The 21,179-nt window shown below is 44.3% G+C and overlaps 1 protein-coding gene across 6 annotated transcripts in view; it reads left to right on the forward strand.

Moving 5' to 3' along the window:
* The window catches only part of VPS13D (vacuolar protein sorting 13 homolog D), a 255,497-nt gene that overhangs the window by 31,107 nt on the left and 203,211 nt on the right, over positions 1–21,179 (forward strand). For all 6 annotated transcript variants that reach the window (XM_047791889.1, XM_047791884.1, XM_047791885.1 and 3 more), the window contains 6 exons: positions 1,131–3,344; positions 5,908–6,059; positions 8,981–10,012; positions 15,044–15,134; positions 16,931–17,057; positions 18,526–18,706. In XM_047791889.1, the coding sequence (XP_047647845.1) occupies positions 1,131–3,344; positions 5,908–6,059; positions 8,981–10,012; positions 15,044–15,134; positions 16,931–17,057; positions 18,526–18,706 (3,797 nt within the window). The remainder of the gene's footprint in view (positions 1–1,130; positions 3,345–5,907; positions 6,060–8,980; positions 10,013–15,043; positions 15,135–16,930; positions 17,058–18,525; positions 18,707–21,179) is intronic.

Below are 21,179 nucleotides of genomic sequence, written 5' to 3' on the forward strand. Positions count from 1 at the left end.
GAATATTGGGGACATATATAAAAAGGCTCCTGGAGTGTAATTCCCTTACTATTATTAGATTCAAAAAGTGTTCATTGTTTACTTTGAGATGGAAGGGAGGAAGGAGGATTCATGGGGTAAGAGAGGTCGAGGAAGCTCAACCTTATGTTACTTCACGGAAAGACCCAGAAGAGGAGAAGAGGGTAGGATTTGAGCTGGAGTGGAATAGTTTGGCCTAAGCGGAGTGTGAGAAGGGAATTGCATCTGGAGAAAAGGATTACACAGCCACAGAAAGCACCTACTTGAATTTATAAAAAACAAACAGGGAACAGGGACATAGGTGTCCAAACCCAGTGATGTGATTTTGTGGTTGTCTTGGCGCTGCTCCACAGGAGAGGGGTTAAGAGTGTGAACTCTGTGGCTGCAACGTGACGTCTTGAGCAGTTACTGCTTGCCAAGCACTGCTCTAGGCACGAGGGGTGTTGTGTCGAGGATGGCAGAGCAGACCTCTGTTCTTTTGGAGCATTCTAGTGGGGGGAACAGAATGAACATAGACGAATCCAGGAAAAGGCAAACAAACATGGAGAGTGATGTGGGGGTGCTGGTGCTGGTGGCTCAGGGCAGCGCAGCTCAGGTGGCGGGAGGCAGCTTCCTGCAGCAGGTTGCTGGTTTCCGCACCCTGTCGTGTGTTCCCGTGTCAGCAGGGCTCCATCTCGTCTCATGTTCCTATACTTTGAGTCTTTATGTTTTGACGTCCAGATCAGCAGGTGGGGTCACACTGAATAAATGGTAAATACAGAAGATCATGCTTAAGAGTTTTTATCTATTTTTTTTTTTTGTAAATTGGGGCTGGTCGATTCTGTACATCCTCATTTTTTAAAAAAATGTAGTTGGTTTACAATGTTGTGCCAATTTCTGCCGTACAGCCAAGTGACCCAGTCATGCGTATACATACATTTTTTTCTCATAAGATCCTCCATCATGTCCTGTCCCAAGAGATTGGATACAGTTCCCTGTGCTGTACAGTAGGGCTCATTGCTTATCCATTCTGAGTGGAATCGTCTGCATGTACCTTTCTGAATCGTGACATTAAGGGAAGAGGGAGGAAAGAGCAGACATGTACTTTGAGTCTCCTCTTCTTCCCTCTGCAGATGACACCAAGGGGAAGAGCGGGGATGGCTCAGCATCCGAAGAGAATCAGTTTAGTGATGATGAATATAAGACCCCTCTGGCCACACCTCCGAACACCCCACCCCCCGAGACAAGTGGCAGTAGTGGGGAGAAAACACCTCCGTTTTCTGGAGTTGAATTCAGTGAAGAGCAGCTTCAGGCACAGCTAATGAGCACGAAGATGTATGAGAGGTACTCGCTGTCCTTCCTGGACCTCCAGATCATGGTGGGACGAGTGAAGGACAACTGGAAGCACGTCCAGGATATTGACGTGGGACCGACCCACGTGGTGGAGAAATTCAACGTTCACCTCCAGTTAGAGCGGCGGTTGATTTACACTTCAGATCCCAAGTACCCCGGAGCCGTGCTCTCAGGCAACCTTCCAGACCTAAAGATCCACATCAATGAAGATAAAATAGCAGCTCTGAAGAACTGCTTTGCTCTCCTGACCACCCCAGAAATGAAGACTTTGGACACTCAGTTTAAAGAGAAGATTTTCCCCCAAGGCGGGCAGCGGGGGAGTTTGCAGGACTCCGTGATGAATTTAACCCAGAGCATCGTGACCCTGGAGCAGCACACCCGGGAGGTTCTGGTGGAGTCCCAGCTCCTGCTGGCTGAGTTTCAAGTGAACTGCATGCAGCTCGGCGTTGAGAGCAACGGCCGGTACATTTCTGTGCTGAAGGTGTTCGGTACCAACGCTCACTTCGTGAAGAGGCCTTACGATGCCGAGGTCTCCCTCACCGTCCACGGTTTGCTCCTGGTGGACACCATGCAGACATACGGTGCTGATTTTGATCTTTTGATGGCTTCACACAAGAACCTGAGCTTTGATATCCCAACGGGGAGCCTCCGGGATAGCAGGGCCCAGTCTCCTGTCTCTGGACCCAACGCGGCCCACCTCACCAATGCTGCCACACTAAACGACCAGTCAGCCACGGGTATCTCTCTGGACAGAATTCTCACCAAAGAACAAGAGTCCCTCATTAAGCTGGAATATCAGTTTGTGAGTTCAGAGTGCCCATCGATGAATTTGGACAGCACTCTTCAGGTGATTTCACTACAGGTGAACAATTTGGATATTATCCTAAATCCAGAGACAATTGTGGAGCTGATTGGTTTTCTTCAAAAGTCCTTTCCCAAGGAAAAAGATGATTTGAGTCCTCAGCCTTTAATGACTGATTTTGAAAGAAGCTTTAGGGAACAAGGAGCCTACCAGTCTACCTACGAACAAAACACTGAGGTCGCGGTGGAAATCCACAGACTTAACTTACTGCTCCTGCGGACCGTGGGGATGGCACACGGGGAGAAGTACGGCAGGAAGATTGCAACGGCGAGTATAGGGGGCACCAAGGTCAATGTTTCCATGGGCAGCACGTTCGACGTGAACGGTTCTCTTGGCTGTTTGCAGCTTATGGATTTGACCCAAGACAACGTCAAGAACCAGTATGTTGTCAGCATTGGGAATTCCATAGGCTATGAAAACATCATCAGTGACATCGGCTACTTTGAGTCTGTATTTGTCAGGATGGAAGAGGCAGCCCTCACCGAAGCGTTGAGTTTCACCCTTGTTGAGAAATCGAAGCAGGAATGTTTTCTCAGCCTCAAGATGGCTTCCCTGCATTACAACCACTCTGCCAAATTTTTGAAGGAGTTGGCATTGTCCATGGACGAACTGGAGGAAAATTTCCGAAGTATGCTGAAAAGCGCCGCCACCAAGGTGACCACGGTCCTGGCCACCAAGACGGCCGAGTACAGTGAGATGGTGTCACTTTTCGAAACTCCACGGAAGGCCCGGGAACCCTTTGTCTTAGAAGAAAATGACATATATGGGTTTGGCCTCGAGGCCTCTCATTCTGACACTGTAAAGCTGATCTTGAACATAAACATCGAGTCCCCAGTCGTGTCTGTCCCTCGGAAGCCTGGGAGTCCCGAGTTGTTGGTAGGACACCTGGGACAGATCTTCATCCAGAATTTTGTGGCGGGAGATGATGAATCCAGAAGCGATCGTCTGCAAGTGGAAATCAAAGACATTAAGTTATATTCTTTGAACTGCACCCAGCTGGCAGGCAGAGAGGGTCCTGGGCCTGAAGTAACCCGGGCGTTTTGCCCTCCTGCTGGGTCCGCCAGTGCCAACAGTCAGGAGGAAGCACATTTCACCCGACACGATTTCTTCGAGTCTTTGCATCGAGGTCAAGGTGAGGAGCGTGTGTCTTTTGCCTCATTTTGTTTAAACATTCCGTGCCCAGCTCACGCGGTACTTAGCTTAAAATAACAACAGAAACCTTTCTTAGAGGTATCCCCAGTTAATATTTAAGAAATCGAAATAGAATTTCAGTGGGATATTTGATATTAGGTTGGTATGTTTTCAGCTTTTTCCATTGAATAGCATATTTGGCAAAGTAAGAAGTTTTTTTGGCCATGTCCGTGGCATGTGGAAGTCCCCAGGCCAGAGACAGAACCTTTGTCACAGCAGTGACCTGAGCTGCTGCGGTGACCATGCCAGGTCCGTGACTGCTGCATCACAAGGAAATTCCTAAAAAAATTTTTTTTTAAGTGGCCCCCTTGGGTGAGTGCTCATTTACAGAGATGCTTCAGTGAGTCAATTCTGTTAGAGTATTATTTAATTCGGTCAAATACATTTTTATTTATTTATTTTTTTGGTCTTTTTGCCATTTCTTGGGCTGCTCCCTCGGCGTATGGAGGTTCCCAGGCTGGGGGTTGAATCGGAGCTGTAGACGCTGGCCTACACCAGAGCCACCGCAATGCGGGATCCGAGCCACGTCTGCAACCTACACCAGAGCTCGAGGCAACACCGGATCCTTAACCCACTGAGCAAGGCCAGGGATCAAACCCGCCACCTCATGGTTCCTAGTCGGATTCGTTAACCACTGAGCCATGACAGGAACTCCTCGGTCAAATACATTTGATTTTTTCATTCCTAAGCTGTTGCTCTTTCCTAAGTGATTTTTTTTTTTTTTTTTTAGGGCCACACTTGCAGCACTTGGAAGTTCCCAGGCTACGGGTTGAATCGGAGCTATAGCTGCTGGCCTATGCCACAGCCACAGCAATGCAGGATCTGAGCTGTATCTGTGACCCACATCACAACTCACGGCAGCGCTGGATCCTTTAACCCACTGAACCCTTGACCTCGTGGATATTAGTCGGATTCGTTTCTGCTGAGCCACAACGGGGACTCCCTGATTGAATATTGTAACCTAAGATACCTGGAGAGGTTGACAGAAATAGAATGTGAAATTAAGTCTCTGAATGTTATGTTCTCCTTTTAGTATTCGCCTGTTTTCTGTAATGGTTTGGTCCAGGGTTCTAGGAATAAAATCCCTGTATTTGTGGGTTTTTTTTTTTTTTTTGTCTTTTTAGGGCCGTACCTGTGGCATATGGTGGTTCCCAGGCTAGGGGCTGAATCAGAGCTGTAGCCATTGGCCTACACGACAGCTACAGCAATGCTGGATCCGAGCCACATCTGCATCCTACACCATAGCTCACAGCAGTGCTGGATCCTTAACCCGCTGAGGAAGGCCAGGAATCACACTCGTCCTCATAGATACTAGTTGGGTTTATTACCACTGAGCCATGACGGAAACTCCTGTGCTCTTGAACCGATCTGCTAAAACCAAACAGTTCAATCTATTAGTCTTGGCATCTGCAGAAATCGGGTAAGCGCTAGATGACGTTATTGATTGGTGGATAAATTAATGCCTTTGAGTACTTCCCCTGTGGTTCTCAGATGTTAATTCACTGAGTCATTTACATGTTTGCCAAGAGATTGTTTTCTCTGTTTGGGATAAAAGTTGTTCACTTAGGAGCTCCTGCTGTGGTGCAGTGGGTTAAGCATCCATCTACAGTGGCTCGGGTAGCTGTAGGGGCATGGGTTCGATCCCCAGCCCAGTGCAGTGGGTTAAAGGATCTGGCATTGCTGTAGCTGTGATGTAGCTTGCAGCTTCAGCTCAGATTCAGTCCCTAGCCCAGGAACTTCCATATGCTGTGGCTGCAGCCATTCAAAAAAAAAAAAAAAAAGTTGTTCCCTTAGAATCTTGTATTGTCCTTGATTCTGGTTTAGGCCCAATAAAAGGGATCAATCTATATCTGAAAGCTGGGTGTAGATGAACAATTTGGTTTGGAAAAATGCCAGCTTGGGAGGCTAAGAGAAGCTTAATGTGGATCCTGACCTGGGTTAATGTTCACCACACTGTTTGTTTGTTTGTTTGTTTTTGTCTTTTGTGTCTATAGGGCTGAACCCATGGCATATGGAGGTTCCCAGGCTAGGGGTCGAATTGGAGTTGTAGCTGCTGGCCTGCACCACAGCCACGGCAACACGGGATCAGAGCCTCATCTGAGACCTACACCATGGCTCATAGCAACGCCAGATCCTTAACCCACTGAGGGAGGCCAGGGATCAAACCTGCATCCTCATGGATCCTAGTCAAATTCGTTTCATTCTACTGAGCCATGACAGGAACTCCAACTGCACCATATTTTAAAGCCACCAAATGGAGCATGTCATGAAAATAGTGTTTCTTTTTGTGTATAAGTTTATTTTGCACCTCTGCTTGCTCTGAGTTTTGGTCTTGGGAATAGTTATCGCAGTTTGTCCTCAGTCATAGGCCCCAGGTGCCAGGCTAACCCACCCTCCTGGTCGAAGAGCAACTCCTGGGCTTTGTTTTATGCAGCCTCCACTTTATCAGCAGGAACGCAATAAGTATGAGTGTTTCCAGTCTGTCATTTCCTCTCTTACACCAGCTTTTCACATCCTGAACAACACGACCATTCAGTTTAAATTGGAGAAGATCCCTATAGAGAGAGAATCTGAATTGACTTTCTCCCTTAGTCCAGATGACCTGGGAACTTCTAGCATCATGAAGATTGAAGGAAAATTTGTCAATCCAGTTCAGGTAAACAAACACCTTAATGATGTTTAATCAGGACAGTTGAAGTCATGTAATTGTTTTACGTTTATGTTCTATAAACATGTTTTGTTATATGTTATATATATAAAATGTTGGAAGGAAAAATATATAAATTCAAAGAGGTCATTCGTGTATATTAATGTCGATAACTTGTTCCAATAAACATGGAATCCTTTCACCGTATCCTTCTATCACTGTTCTCCTTCTTCCTGTGGAGGGGGCTGAGTTCTGCAGAGGAAGAGAGGAAATCCTTGATTCCATTGCCATTCGGAAGCGAGGAAAGTTATTGTTTAAAAAGTCAGAGCCTTTCTTTCCCAGGAGGATGTAATTCTTGTCACACCTTTGACATATCTGGCCCAGCTGATAAAACAATCTGATTATCTGAGCTGTTGACAGATCCTTTCAAGGCAGAATTAGTCTTGCCCTCGTTGAAATGAACTGGTCCGGGGTGTGTGTGTGTGTGTGTGTGTGTGTGTGTGTGTGGTGTGTATGTGTGTATATATCTGTCATCCTTTCTCCTTCAAAAGTGTCATTTTTCCTGCTTTCACAGGGATGAGAGCGAAAAGCATAACATTGTAAAACAGCAAAGACAGGCAGGATCTTAGGACGGTGGACCCTGACCTTGGGCACTGATGGTCACTAGTCTGGCAGCTGCTCTGCTGCTCATGACATGTGTACCTTTTAACATCAGTGCTTCCTGGACGTGGGTCTCTGGGTGAGAGAATTTTCCCCGCATCTCTTCCTTTTGGGCTTTTAAGCTTTTGCCTTGTCAGTGGTGGTTACTTCAGATGAATTTCTTCACCTAGCGCATAATATGAATTCTGTTGGGTCATATTGACTTCCTATTTTTATGGTTACCATTGACTTAACTTACCACAGTAAGTACCATTTTTTGCTGAAAATCTTAAAAAATTGTTGAAAGTAATTCTTTAAATTATTATGTAAATCTTAATTTAGTAATTTAAATAATTACAATATTTTATTTTGAAAAATTAAAAAAATAGACCAAAGTAGAATAGTCTAATAAACTCATGGTCCCATCTCTGAGATTCCATAGTTACCAAGACTTTGCCACATTTGTCTTGTCCATCTTTTTTCACCCCCTTTGGGGAAATATTTTAAGGCAAATCCTCGACCTCATCTCATTTTTAACCCTATGTTTTGGAATGTATCACTACAAACTATGTGCATTAAAAAAATAACTATAGGGAGTTCCCTGGTGGCACAGCGAGTTAAGGATCTGATGTTATCACTGCTGTGGCTCTGGTCACTGCAGGGGTTTGGGTTGGTTCCCTGGTCTGGGAACTTCTGCAGCCTGCAGGCAGGCATCGCTGAAAAAAAAACAACTTATAGTTTATATAGTACCATTATATGGTATTATCATGCCTTACAAAATTAATGAAGATTCCTTAGTATCATCTGAATTTTACTCCATTTTAGATTTCAGAGACATTTTTTAAATGTCTGAATCATTTGTTGGAATTTGAGTCATGATCCAAACAAGGTTTTCCCATGGCATTTGGGGTGATACATCTTGTGGTCTCTATTCATTTAGTTTCTCTCCCACCCCTCACCCCTCCATTCTCATTATTTTATTGGGAAAACCAGGTCAGTTGCCCTGTGGGATGTCCCACATTCTGGATTTGGCTGTTAGTTTGTGGTGTCACTGAACCTGTCCCCCCCCCCCCAGCCCCCCATTTCCTGTGCACCATAACGTAACTCTGCAGGTTTACCTGGATTCAGGCTTTTTTTTTTTTTTTTTTGGCCAGGACACTTCAAACGTGGTGCAGTGAAAAAAATAAATAAATAAGAACATCACAGACATGACTTGGATCTGGCTTTGCTGCAGCTGTGGCGTAGGCCGGCAGCTACAGCTCAGATTCGACCCCAGCCTGGGAACCTCCACATGCTGCGGGTGTGGCTGTAAAAAGACAAAAGACAAAAAGAAAAGTGGTGCAGGGTACTTTATATTGTATTATATTAGGAGGCAGATAATGTCTGATTGACTCCATCAGTGATGCTGAAACTGTTGATTGCCTTCAGGGGGCAAGATTGCGGATCCCTCCATCTTAAAGCTCCCTGTCAGTCATTCCTAGAAGGGCTTATCCACTGGTAATTGTAGTGGGATTCATATTTATTTAGGGGTTACAAAATGATCACTTTCCAGTTCTATCTTTTCTGTATCTGTTTGGCATTCCTCTGTTAAAATAATTGTCCTTAAGTAAATAAAAAACTTACTGAAAAAATTTTTTTTTGGCTCTTCCCATGGCACGTGCAAGTTCTGGAGCCAGGGATCGAACTTGAACCACAGCCGTGAACCGAGCCACAGCAGAGACAAGGCCGGGTCCTTAACCCTCTGTGCCACCAGGGAACTCCTGAAAATATTTTTAATAAAATTCTAATTAAAAACAAAATAAGGGAGTAACATAAGTCATCATGGATCATCATTATTATCATTAAAAAGTCCTCTATGTTTGTTCAGCTGTACTAAACATGGATCGTTATACTCATTGGTGGTGATCAGCAAGTTTTATAACCGTGAGTCTTATCTCTCAGTCCTAAGGTGTAACTACGTTGGACGTCTAGCAGTATTCCCTTCAATTTCTGTAATTGTGTTTGCGGGGTTAAAACCAGAAAGAGTGCTTTTGGTGATTCAGGCCTACAATTAATAGCACTAATTGGACATTCACTGTGCGTAGATAATTTCGTGAGGTGCCCGGGGAGGGCCTTGAGTTAGTCATGGGTCAGAGAGGGGTAAGGACAGAAAAGAAGCAAAAGAGATAGTCCTTGCTCTCAACTAGTTTCTAGCCTCTCGGGGCCAAAGCCGTAGAAACCTCCGTGGGTGGTGTGCGTGAGTGCCATGGCGAACGGTGGTGGAAGAACTCAGTCTTTCTCTTTGTGCACAGGTGGTGCTGGCGAAGCACGTGTACGAGCAGGTTTTGCAAACGCTGGACAATCTCGTGTACAGTGAAGATCTGAATAAGTTTCCGGTCAGCGCTGCCTCCTCGCCTTGCCCGAATTCTCCTCTGCCTTCCCTCGGTTCCTGTGGCGAGCCTTCCGTTGAAAGGAAGGAGAATGGATTGTTCAGCCACGCCAGCCTCTCCACCTCTTCTCAGAAGTCCTTGTCCGTGAGGGAAGTCAGATCCTTTACCCAGATCCAAGCCAACTTCTGTATATCAGAGCTTCAGGTGCAGCTCAGCGGAGATCTGACTTTGGGGTCCCAGGGTCTTGTGAGCTTGAAGTTTCAGGATTTTGAGGTGGAATTCAGTAAAGACCATCCTCAGACTCTGTCCATTCAGATTGCCCTGCGCTCTCTGCTGATGGAAGACTTACTGGAGAAGAATCCGGACTCCAAGTATAAGAACCTGATGATGTCTCGGGGCGCCCCGAAGCCATCTAGTTTAGCGCAGAAGGAGTATCTCTCGCAGTCTTGTCCTTCCGTGTCCAACGTGGAGTATCCGGATATGCCGCGGTCTCTCCCTTCCCACATGGAAGAGGCGCCTAACGTCTTCCAGCTGTACCAGAGACCCACCTCGGCCTCCCGGAAGAAGCAAAAGGAGGTCCAAGACAAGGACTGTCCCTTGACCCCACCTCCTTCTCCAACAGTAGACGAGCCCAAGATATTTGCGGGAAAGAGTAAATTTGATGATTCCTTGGTCCATATCAACGTATTCTTGGTGGATAAGAAACATCCAGAATTCTCTTCCAGTTATAATCGAATTAACCGGAGCATCGACGTGGATTTTAACTGCCTGGATGTGCTGATCACACTGCAGACCTGGGTGGTGATACTAGACTTTTTTGGAATCGGGTCCACCGCAGACAACCACGCAATGAAGGGACCGCCCGAGGACGTCCTGCAGAATGTGAAGTCAGAGACAAGCACTTTGACAGAGTCTGAACTCCAGGATCCCGTTAACACCAAACTGGATCTCAAGGTATCAGTTCCCTTTGGCTCCTATAAGTTCTAAGAATGCATTTGGACTTGTTTACCTAAATGCGTTTACTCTAGAAAATAGATCCTATTGGCAGCGGGTGTATATCATTTTTCTGGATGTCTGTTCCAAAAGGGTGGACGATACTGTTTTAGAAAAAGCTTTAGCATTAATCCCATCAGGAGGCAGGGGAAATACATGGTGTCATTAACTTCCTGTCTTTCCTTTGGGCTGTGTAATTCAGTGGAATTATTTAGCTTCTCTCAGGCTGTTTCCTCATCTTCCATCATCTAATTGAGATCGCTGAACGAGGTAATTGTGTCACACACCTCGAAAAGTGTCTAGTCTCGAGTAGCTACTTTAAAACTTGGCTTTTATCATCATCTCCCTCTCACTCACAATACTATTGGCTTTTATTTTTATTTTTTTATTTTTTTGTCTTTCTTTTAGGGCCACACCCACGGCATATGAAGATTCCCAGGCTACGGGTTGAATTGGACCTGTTGCTGCCGGCCTACACCAGAGCCACAGCAATGCCAGATCTTAGCCTCATCTGTGACCTACACCACAGCTCAAAGCCGGATCCCTAACCCACTGAGCAAGGCCAGAGATCGAACCTGAAACCTCATGGTTCCTAGTTGGATTTGTTTCTGCTGCGCCACGACGGGAACTCCCTATTGGCCTTTATGAGGGCAGCAGTATGGGTGTTAAGAATGAAGTCTCAGGAGTTCCCATTGTGGCTCAGAGGTAATGAACCTGACTAGTACCCATGAGGATGCAAGTTTGATCCCTGGCTTTGCTCAGTGGGTTAGGGATCTGGCATTGCCATGAGCTGTGGTGTAGGTCACAGATGTGGCTTGTATCCTGTGTTGCTGTGGCTGTGGCGTAGACTGGCAGCTGTAGCTCCCATCTGACCCATAGCCTGGGAATACCGTGGGTGTGGCCTTAAAAAGCAAAAAAGCAAAAAAAAAAGAATGACGTTTCAAATGTCAGCTGCCTGGATTTGAATCCTGGCATTTTGACTCTTTCTTCCTCAAGTTCATCGATAACCAGAGGGTGTTGAATGGGGCCGACAGCACATGAGGGCTCAGCGAGCTGATGTAGGTCAGAGCGCATGGCACAAAGTAAGCCTTCAGTGAACGAACGGTCCCTGTCATTCCTTTTACTAGTCTGAGGATTGTCACACTTGTAACTTGTCCTCGCTACTCCTAGATGTTTAGAAAACACTTTAAAGACAGCAATTGAATTCCAGGCTTCTTGCTCTGGAGAGCGTCGGCCCGTTGAAGGTGGTACCACTCTAGAGCTCTGGGCTGCCTGTGTGTGCCGAGGATGTACAGCTCTCAGCGAACGTGGACTTGCACCTGCTACTCGCCAGGAGTCAGGAAGGAGAATCATGTTTTATCCAGTGGCCGTTCTTATTTCCTTGGCGGGCAGGAGGCTTTATGCCCGCAGAAATGGAAGAGAGAGCTGAGCAAGCACGGGTTTCAGGACCGTTGCAGTGCCTGTGGCTGCTGCAGCCGGGTGCGGTGAGATGGCTGGGAACTGCAGAGGTTTCCCCATTCCTTTGGACGTCGTGTGTTTGTACCTGGGTTCTTGGGGTGCCTCAGGAACCCTTTGGTGTCGGATGTGGAGTCCCCCGGGGCTTCGTGTGGATAGACGGAGCTGGCTTCACAGGAGAACCAGGACTGGATAAAGGCCCACCAACAACATACTTTTTTACAACAAGAAATTTTGAAAACATTTTCATTGTGAAAAATGTCCATCATATCAGTGTAATGAACCCCCACATCCCTAACCGGTGAGCTTCATCACATTCACCTAATCCACTCCTCACCCCCCCCTTTTTTGGTGTGTGAAAACATTTTAAAGCAAATTCCAGAGAAATCAGTTCACCTCTACATACTTTAGTATTTATTTCTAAAAAATATGGCATTTTGGAGTTTGCTTTGTGGCTCAGCGGTTAACAAACCCGACTAGGATCCATGATGATGCAGGTTCGATCCTTGGCCTTGCTCAGTGGGTTAAGGATCTGGCGTTGCCGTGAGCTGTGGTATATATAGGTCACAAGGTGGCTCAGATTCTGTGTGGCTGTGGGAGTGGCTGTGGTCGGCAGCTGTGGCTCCGATTTGACCCCTAGCCTGGGAATGAATCTCCATATGCCGTGGGCGCGGCCCTAAAAAGCAAAAAAAAAAAAAAAAAAAAAGGCATTTTCCTGCATACCCACAATGCATTGTCACATCTAACTAAATTAACAAGAATTCCTTGGTTTTAGGTTACACCCACCATCCCATAACCAGATTTCCTTGATTGTCTCAGAAATGCTCTTTTATAGGTAGGTTGTAGAGGAACAAATGATTTAAGAAACTTTGTCTCTTCATTGATCTCTACAATTCAGTAGAATACTTTGCTCTTCTAAACAGTGGTTTCCTTTTCTACAAAATGAGCAGAATGACATAAAATGATGTGTGAATCTTTTGAATGGGGATCCAAATAAGGCTCATGTGTTAATTTGCTGCCATGTCTCTTAAACCTCTTCCCAGCCTTTTGCCTCCCAGGCGGTTGTCTGGGGGAAATTGGCTGGGTCCTGCCTGTTTCCTCATGGTGCCGTTTGGCTTCTTTTATCTTCTGATTTTGGAAATGGAAGTTAGCTCTGGAGACTTGATCAGATTCAGGTCCGACTACTTTTTTGGGAGGAGCACCTCATAGGCGGGCAGAGATCTTCCTGCTGCATCATACCAGGAGGTGTACAGCATCTGGGCATCCCACTTCTAGTGTCCCCCAGGTTCATGCTAAGAGTAGGCTTAGGTGGTAACAGCCGGGTTCCTCCAAGCAAAGCATTTTTAGACCCATTTTATATGTTATTTTGGTGATTAGGTGCCTAGAGGTTTTTTACTTCCTCCTTCGTGATAACCTCATTCCTTTGCGATCCTTCTGTCGTCTGTGTCAGAGACCACTGCAAGGGAAGCTCTGTGGCACTGGAGTGGTCCCCAAGGTCATTGCTCCATCTGTAATAGTCCCCTCCTTTTTTCTTTCTCTACAAATGTTCTTTCCCCTTCCTTTCTTCCTATTATTTTCTTTCTTTGACCATTTTCTTTTTCCTTCTAATCATCCATTTGTCAAACATTTACTGAGCACCTACTTTGTGGTGGGCATTAAAGATAAAGGGGGGGAGTTCCCGTTGTGGCGCAGTGGTTAACGAATCCGACTAGGAACCATGAAGTTGCGGGTTCGGTCCCTGCCCTTGCTCGGTGGGTTAACGATCCGGCGTTGCCATGAGCTGTGGTGTAGGTTACAGACGCGGCTCGGATTCCGTGTTGCTGTGGCTCTGGCGTAGGCCAGTGGCTACAGCTCCGATTCCACCCCTAGCCTGGGAACCTCCATATGCCGCGGGAGCGGCCCAAAGAAATAGCAAAAAGACAAAAAAAAAAAAAAGATAAAGGGGGGAGTATTGCTGGTCTCTGCCCCTTGGGAGCAGAGTGTGAATTGGGGTTTGAGCTGTCTCCTCTTCTCTCCTTCTCTTCAACCAGTGCATTATCCCCAGTGATGACACCTGGAGGTACCTGCCTCAATAATCAGTCTTTTTTGTAGTTAAAATGACAGTCTTACAATACAGGATTTATTTGTTTCAAAGAATTCTCTTCCTAAGACAGAGGATTTTAGTAGTTTTCTTCTTATTTATAGTTGTCTGGGGGAAAAAATCTTCGATTATGGTTCTTTTTTTTTTTTTTGGTCTATTTAGGGCTGCACCTACAGATGGAAGTTCTCAGGCTTAAGGGTTCACGGCCTGCGACACATCCACAGCAATGCCAGATCCAAGCTGTGTCTGCAACCTACACCACAGCTCACGGCAATGCCGGATCCTTTAACCCACTGAACAAGGCCAGGGATTGAACCTGTGTCCTCATGGGTACTAGTTGAGTTTGCTACTGCTGAGCCACAATGGGAACTCCCGATTATGGTTCTTAAGTGAAGTCCCAGTTGGTCAACAGGGAAAGTAAATATTTATAAAGATAAACGTATTTATTGTTTTGCTTTGTTAAACTTCTTAGGGCAGATTTTACTTAATGAATCTGTATGAGGAGTTCCCGTCTTGGCGCAGTGGAAAAGAATCCGACTAGGAACCATGAGGTTGTGGGTTTGATCCCTGGCCTCACTTAGTGGGTTAGGATCTGGCGTTGCTGTGAGCTGTGATGTAGGTCACAGATGCGGCTCAGATCCTGCAAAACGCAACTGTCGCTGTGGCATAGGCTGGCAGCTGTAGCTGTGATTTGACCCCTAGCCTGGAAACCTCCATATGCCCTAAAAAGCAAAAAAAATAAAAAAATAAAAATGGATCTGTATGAGTGGTTACAGAATAGTGCAATATTAAAGATGAATGCAAAAATGAGAAAAACTGTTTTATAATGTAACAAACATTTCACTGAATAGATGTTTCATATCTATTCATAGAATATTTCATATCTATTCATAGAATAGATGAGGCAGCCATAGAGAAGACACCACAGAACCTGGGTGTTTGCTTGTCCAGTTGAGATCCTTTCTTTCTTTCTTTCTGTCTGTCTGTCTGTCTTTCTTTCTTTCTGTCTTTCTTTCTTTTCTGCCATTGCTTAGGCCACTCCCGCGGTATATGGAGCTTCCCAGGCTAGGGGTCAAATCGGAGCTGTAGCCGCTGGCCTAGGCCAGAGCCACAGCAATGTGGGATCTGAGCCGCGTCTGTGACCTACACCACAGCTCACGGCAGCACCGGATCCTTAACCCACTGAGCAAGGTCAGGGATCAAACCCGCAACCTCATGGTTCCTAGTCGGATTTGTTAACCACTGCGCCACGACAGGAACTCCGAGATCTTTTCTGATCTGCATTCTCTTCTTACGGTTTGGCTGGTGGGAAAGCTGAAATGAAATTGGCATCAATAAAGTAAAAGCCTTACCTTCAGGTTTCCTGAGACTTTGAGCATCTTCCTTGATACTGTTTGCCTGAAGGACACCTTTTTCCTCCAGTGAGACTTGTCCTGCTTTACCTCCTGTGTTCTTAGGTTCATTCGCTCTCTCTCGTGTTGAATAAGACCACCAGTGAGCTCGCTAAAGCCAACGTGTCCAAATTAGTGGCACACCTGGAAATGATTGGTAAGTGGGGAAAATCAAGATCTGGGAGGAATTAAGGTCCTGCTCGCACTTCTGATTGTCCTCGCAGGCTAAGTAAGGGGTGGCTAAGTGGCTTGATTGTGATTATTGGTCTGGCAGGGATTTCTGGCCGTGGTTCCCAAATACTGGTTTATGGATCAGAATCGTCTGGGGGGCTTGTTAAAAATGCCGATGCCTCATACAACTCCCTTCTGGCCCAAGAATCTGATTCTGTAGGTGGAGCATCTATTTGTGTTTTTTTTGAAAAAAAGAAAAAAAGAAAACCCTCTGGAGTGACTATATAATTTCTCTGTACAAAATTGGGACATTTTTGAGCATGAAAGGGGGCATTATTAATAATGGGAAACACATATCAGAGGGCTGTCCCTGGGAAACCAAGGTCTATGTTCACTTTATTGCCATAAATAGAGGGAGCCACTGATGGTGGCATGGTTTTAGGCAGGGGGGATATTAGAGCAAAGCTGGCATTCTTTCTCTTGGGACTGTGTAGTTTGAAATTCTTAGGAGAGCACAAGCTACATCATGTTCTAAATCAGAGGAATTTATAAGTCCTTCCTTAAGCAACTCATAATGAAATAAGATTACAATGCTCAAATGTTGGCTCTGTAGTAAAATAAGAATGTCTTTTGGGGAAGGAATGAACTGAAATTGAGGTTTCATGCCTGGCATAAATTAATTTATAAAAGCTTCCTCCCGGGGGAGTTCCCGTTGTGGCTCAGCAGAAACAAAACTGACTAGCATCCATGAGAATGCAGGTTCTATCCCTGGCCTTGCTCAGTGGGTTAGTGATCTGACGTTCCTGTGAGCTGTTTTGTAGGTCGAAGATGCGGCTTGGATCTGGTGTTGCTGTGGCTGTGGTGTAGGCCATTGGCTACAGCTCTGATTCGACCCCTAGCCTGGGAACCTTGATATGCCATGGGTGCAGCCCTAAAAAGACAAAAAAAAAAAAAGTTTCTGGAAGAGATAGGTCTTTAGAGTTGGGAGAAGCTTGGGTATTTTTGTTAGAGGACATTAGGAGTCAAAAATAAGTATGTGTCTTCAGTTCATTGGGAGCAAAACTAGCCTGCCAAATATATACCCCTCGGTCATTGTTTTATAATACTAACCAACTATGATGATAAAATTTGTTTTATAGAAGCAGCAGTTAAAAATATTCCTCCTCCGAATCCACACCATGTTAAGAATGACTCATTATAGGTTGACATCCCAGGTGTACATGTTTCAACATTTCTTTTTTGTTCTACCCACCTTCCAGAGCTTTACTTGTGTTATATTAGTTCCAAATCTGTGTCTCCAGTGTCTATCTCATTAATTTTTGCCTTTTAATGAAGTCCCTCTAAAACCCCGATGCAGTGCTGCTTGATTAATTGACATATATCTGACACATCTTCCTTGATTCTTTTATCTATAGTGCAAAATAGACCTATGATATTTCACTAATTCTAATTAGTGGTCTGATCTCAGAAGGGATCACATTTGTAAATGTTTTATCCTTTAAATTGTGTGTGCTTTTAATTTCTTTACCCTTATAAATATTAAAGTGTGATGTTGCTATAGTATTTCAGTCCTTCGATCTTCTGTGTTGAGACTCTTTGAAATAGTACATAAAATATCTTCTTGTGTGTATTGGAATATGACCATTTGCTTTTGACATTTAGTTTTATTAAACAATGTCAGGTCTGAGGCCTGTGTATTATCGATTTTTGTTCCAGACAAATTTAAGATGTGTGACAGAAAAGAGATACCTAAGAATGTGTTCTGATTTTTACCATTCCTAGAGGGAGACCTGGCCTTACAGGGCAGCATCGGGAGCCTGTCTCTAAGTGACCTGACATCCCATGGAGAGTTCTACAGAGAACGGTTCACTACAAGTGGGGAAGAAGCACTCATCTTCCAGACTTTTAAGTAAAAATATTGATCTTTTGTAACATTGTGTCATAATAGCTTGCTTTTTCAAAGTCTTACTGGCTAAACAAAGAAGTTTTTAAAAATCTTAACTTCTTATGTAAAATTGATCTGATGTAGTTGTGAGGAATCCTGATTTATATTAAAATGGATCTGCCTTGAAGTGGGCTGCTCAGCTTTTTAAATAAACGGGGCATAATTAAAATCATTCTGAGCCTTGTTATAGTCCAGTTTCACACCAGCTTGTTAGGTGATTTTGAGCAAGTTGCTTAATCTCTCTCCATCAGTTTTCCCACCTAAATACTGAGGGGATTAAATTAGATCAATTTCCATTTAGCTCTCAAAGTTCTGGAGTGATTTCAGCCTGAGACAGTTGTTGAAGATATAGGTTAACATTGTTCATTTTTCCCCTGTATAAACACAATCTGTATTGAATCCCTTTAATGTTACAATTTAGAAGGCATCTTTGGGTCTGTGTAGTTATTAGAGAATTTTCTCAGAAGGGAAAAAATGGTGTTTTTTTCCAACGTTTTGGGGAGCTGTTAGAAAATATATCCAACTTTGTCCCCAAATATTCTGGTCAGTGGTAGCATTCTTTTTTTTTTTTTAAACTTGCCAGAGTGATTCTAGTGTTCAACCAGAGTTAAGAAAAACAGTCCCTAAAGATGTCTGAGGACTTTTTCTTTCATTTCCAGAGGGAGTATAGCCTACTCTACTGAGAATTTAGATGGATTTTTTTGTATTTTACCCATCACAGTGTCATGTTCTATAATAAATGAGGTAATTAATATAAAACTCTTAACTCTCTGTCTGGCACAAAGTAGGTGCTCAGCTAATATGCATTCCTTTCTCCAGTGACTATGTTTTATATAATAATTTTTTATTATGGTACCACGTTCCACTAAATTAAATTGAAATCCATTTTTAAAAGTTTTCTAATTTATCTCTGAGTGTAGATGCTAAAACTCTTTGGCTTGCAGTTCATGGAGGTAAAGAGCTTTCTGCTTCCAAAGGACAGATTCCCGCAGAAACATGGATCTGTTGCCTAAATTTTTTTACTCATTGTTTCATGGTCTTATTTTTATTATCTTTCAAGCCCATATTGTCATGGTCGTTGCTGGAAGAGTGAGCAGGAATAATCGCTTTTCCTTCAAGGCAGGGAAAGAGAGGCTCAGGTAAAAGGTCTGAACCACGGGTGGCTTCTGAGTGAGTTCTGGAACAGCCATGAGTTCAGCGCCCAGAGCTGTCCCCCTGTTTATAGCTCTGGGATCACCCCAGACTTTCATTTAACATCCTGGCCTGATGCGCAAGCTTAGAAAGGAAGTCGTTACCAGAGTTTACTTTCTAAGACCTGATTGTGGATTTCCATTTTAATGTGTAGAGCTGTGTTCTAGGGAAACTGCCACAGGCAGCCCAGTTTTCTTCTGTTACTGATTTGCATCTGGCTGCTTCTGGCCCTTCCTCACAGATACGGGCGGCCGGACCCTCTGCTCCGGAGAGAGCATGACGTTCGCGTGCGCCTGCAGATGGCCTCCGTGCAGTATGTGCACACCCAGCGCTTCCAGGCGGAGGTGGTGGCCTTCATTCAGCACTTCACTCAGCTGCAGGACGTGCTGGGGCGCCAGCGAGCCGCCGTCGAGGGCCAGGCGGTGGGTACTTTCCTTCATCCATGATGCTTTCTCAGTTCGATCAGCAGAACGTTTAAATCTCTGGAGATCAATCTGGGAAATTTCCCTGAAAAAAGTAAAGATAATCAGGTCATCTTAAGCTTACTGGCGTCCTCCGTGTAGCTGATTACAGAAATTTCACTGTAATCCAAGAGCTTATGTTCCTGACTCACCGTATCTTGTTTTAGTTACCTTTAAAGTTTAGCTTTAGCTTGCTCTCAAAAACATAAGCAGAATTTATGGATAGCACTTGAGACTTCTGGTCCCGAGAGTTCCCATTGTGGCTCAACAGTAATGAACCCGACTAGTATCCATGAGGATGCGGGTTTGATCCCTGGCCTTCCTTGCTCAGTGAGTTAAGGATCTGATGTTTTTGTTTTTTCAAATATAGTTCTCAAACTTCTTAATTCATGGCTCCTTTAATGTCTTGGAAGTTTTTCTGTGATACATCCTAGGCCAAAGGAAACACCTAATGGTCTTTCCACTTTGAAAGTAATTAAGTCTAAACCTAATATGTCCATATGTCCTAACTACTCAGTAGCTCTTTGAAGAAAATAATAACACGTAAGTGAAAGGTAATATTTTTATTTCATTCTTAAATAACCATAATTACTTCCTAGTAGGATGTATGTGCCTCTTGAGCCCTGAACAACTTCTCAAACTTGGAATCAGGTTGGACATCCCAATCCTCATTTCCTGTTCCATGTTTATTTTCTCATGGTCCTTGGTTTTTAATCACAGCAACTGCTGAAGACCCGGCTTCACAAAGATGTGACGACATTGAAAGGAATGTAGCATGAGCTAACATCGAATGTAAAATACTTCAGGCTAGTAGTTTGTGCCAGCAGATGATGTGTTTCCCTCAAAAATTTAAAATGTCCTTGCAGTGCACCTGTGAGTCTGAGGCAGCCCCCGTGGTGTCTTGGCACACAGTTTGGGAACCACAGAAATCGATTACAATGTAGCTTTTTGTAAAACTTGTTATTTGGTTATTTTTAAGCTTTATCCAGTAAAAAATTATAATTTAAATCTTTGGAGTGGCAGCATTTAAAAATGTTATGTTTTGGAGTTCCTGTCGTGGCTCAGTGGTTAACAAATCCGACTAGGAACCATGAGGTTGCAGGTTCGATCCCTGGCCTTGCTCAGTGCATTAAGGATCCAGCGTTGCCGTGAGCTCTGTTGTAGTTCGCAGACGCAGCTCGGATCCCACGTTGCTGTGGCTCTGGTGTGGGCCAGCGGCTATAGCTCCGATTCGACCCCTAGCCTGGGAACCTCCCTATGCCATGGGAGCAGCCCAAGAAATGGCAAAAAGACAAAAAAAAAAAAAGAGTTATTTTAATTAAAATAAACTTGAATATGTTAAATATGTTACATTCATTTGAGTACAGAATCAAGGTGAAAAAGGACATTTGGAGGAAAGTCTCCTCACTTGCCCTCAGCCCCCAATTTCTATCCCTGGAAGCAACTTATGTTTCTGATTTCCTGTGTTTCTTATAGAGAACGCATTTTTATTTATTTATTTTGCCTTTTTTAGGGTCACACCTGTGGCATATGGAAGTTCCCAGGCTAGGGGTCCAATCGGAGCTGCAGCCGCTGGCCTACGCCATTGTCATAGCAACGCAGGATCCCAAGCGTGCATTTTTAACTCCCAAGAGTGCATTTTAAATATGAAAGTACTATAACCATATTATAGGGAATCTGGAAAAAAGAATCAGTCTAATCAGTCTTCTAACACCATCGCTATGTTTTAATTTATTTTTGTTGTTTTTAATTTTTTTTCCTATACATGTCTCTTTGATTATAGTTATGGAGTACACAGCCTTTTTTCCTCTCTTTAGAAATCTAAAAAAAAAAATTTAGTGTTTGGTACATATAAAAGAATATCTGTAGCATGTATGTAAGTTATAAAGTATGATGATAGAAGGAACATCCATGAACCCACCACCAGAATAAAAACTGAAACATTACTATTGTCCTTCCCTTGTCTCATTCTGTTGATGGCTCAGGTAACACACTCCTGATTTTGGGGCCTGTTAGTGTCTTTAAAATTAAAAATTTCTGTGCAATATCTTTTGTTTTCCTTGTCTGACCTTTATAAGAATGGTGTTGAGCTGTCTTCAGTGTTCTGAGCTGCTGTTTTTCCCCCGGGGTTAGTGTGTTCATAAGGTTCATTCAGGTTTATATGTGACTGCATTTCCTTTGTTGTCGCTGTTGTTATTTCATTGTGTGTAACACAGATGACTTAGCCATTTCCCTGTTGAACACATGGGTTGTTTACAGTGTGTTTTGCTGTCGGGGGCTGGATCTCACTAATGCACATGTGTAGGAGCTTCTCTGAGATGTTTAGGAGTGGAATTCCCGGGCCCCGGGCGTATGCACGTGTTTCTCTTTACACGATCATGCCAGGCTCTTGTCCAGAGTGGCTGTCTCAGTCATACGTCTCCATCGGCAGTGT

The sequence above is a fragment of the Phacochoerus africanus genome, chromosome 8, assembly GCF_016906955.1.
Source record: "Phacochoerus africanus isolate WHEZ1 chromosome 8, ROS_Pafr_v1, whole genome shotgun sequence".
NCBI classification, from domain to species: Eukaryota; Metazoa; Chordata; class Mammalia; order Artiodactyla; family Suidae; genus Phacochoerus; species Phacochoerus africanus.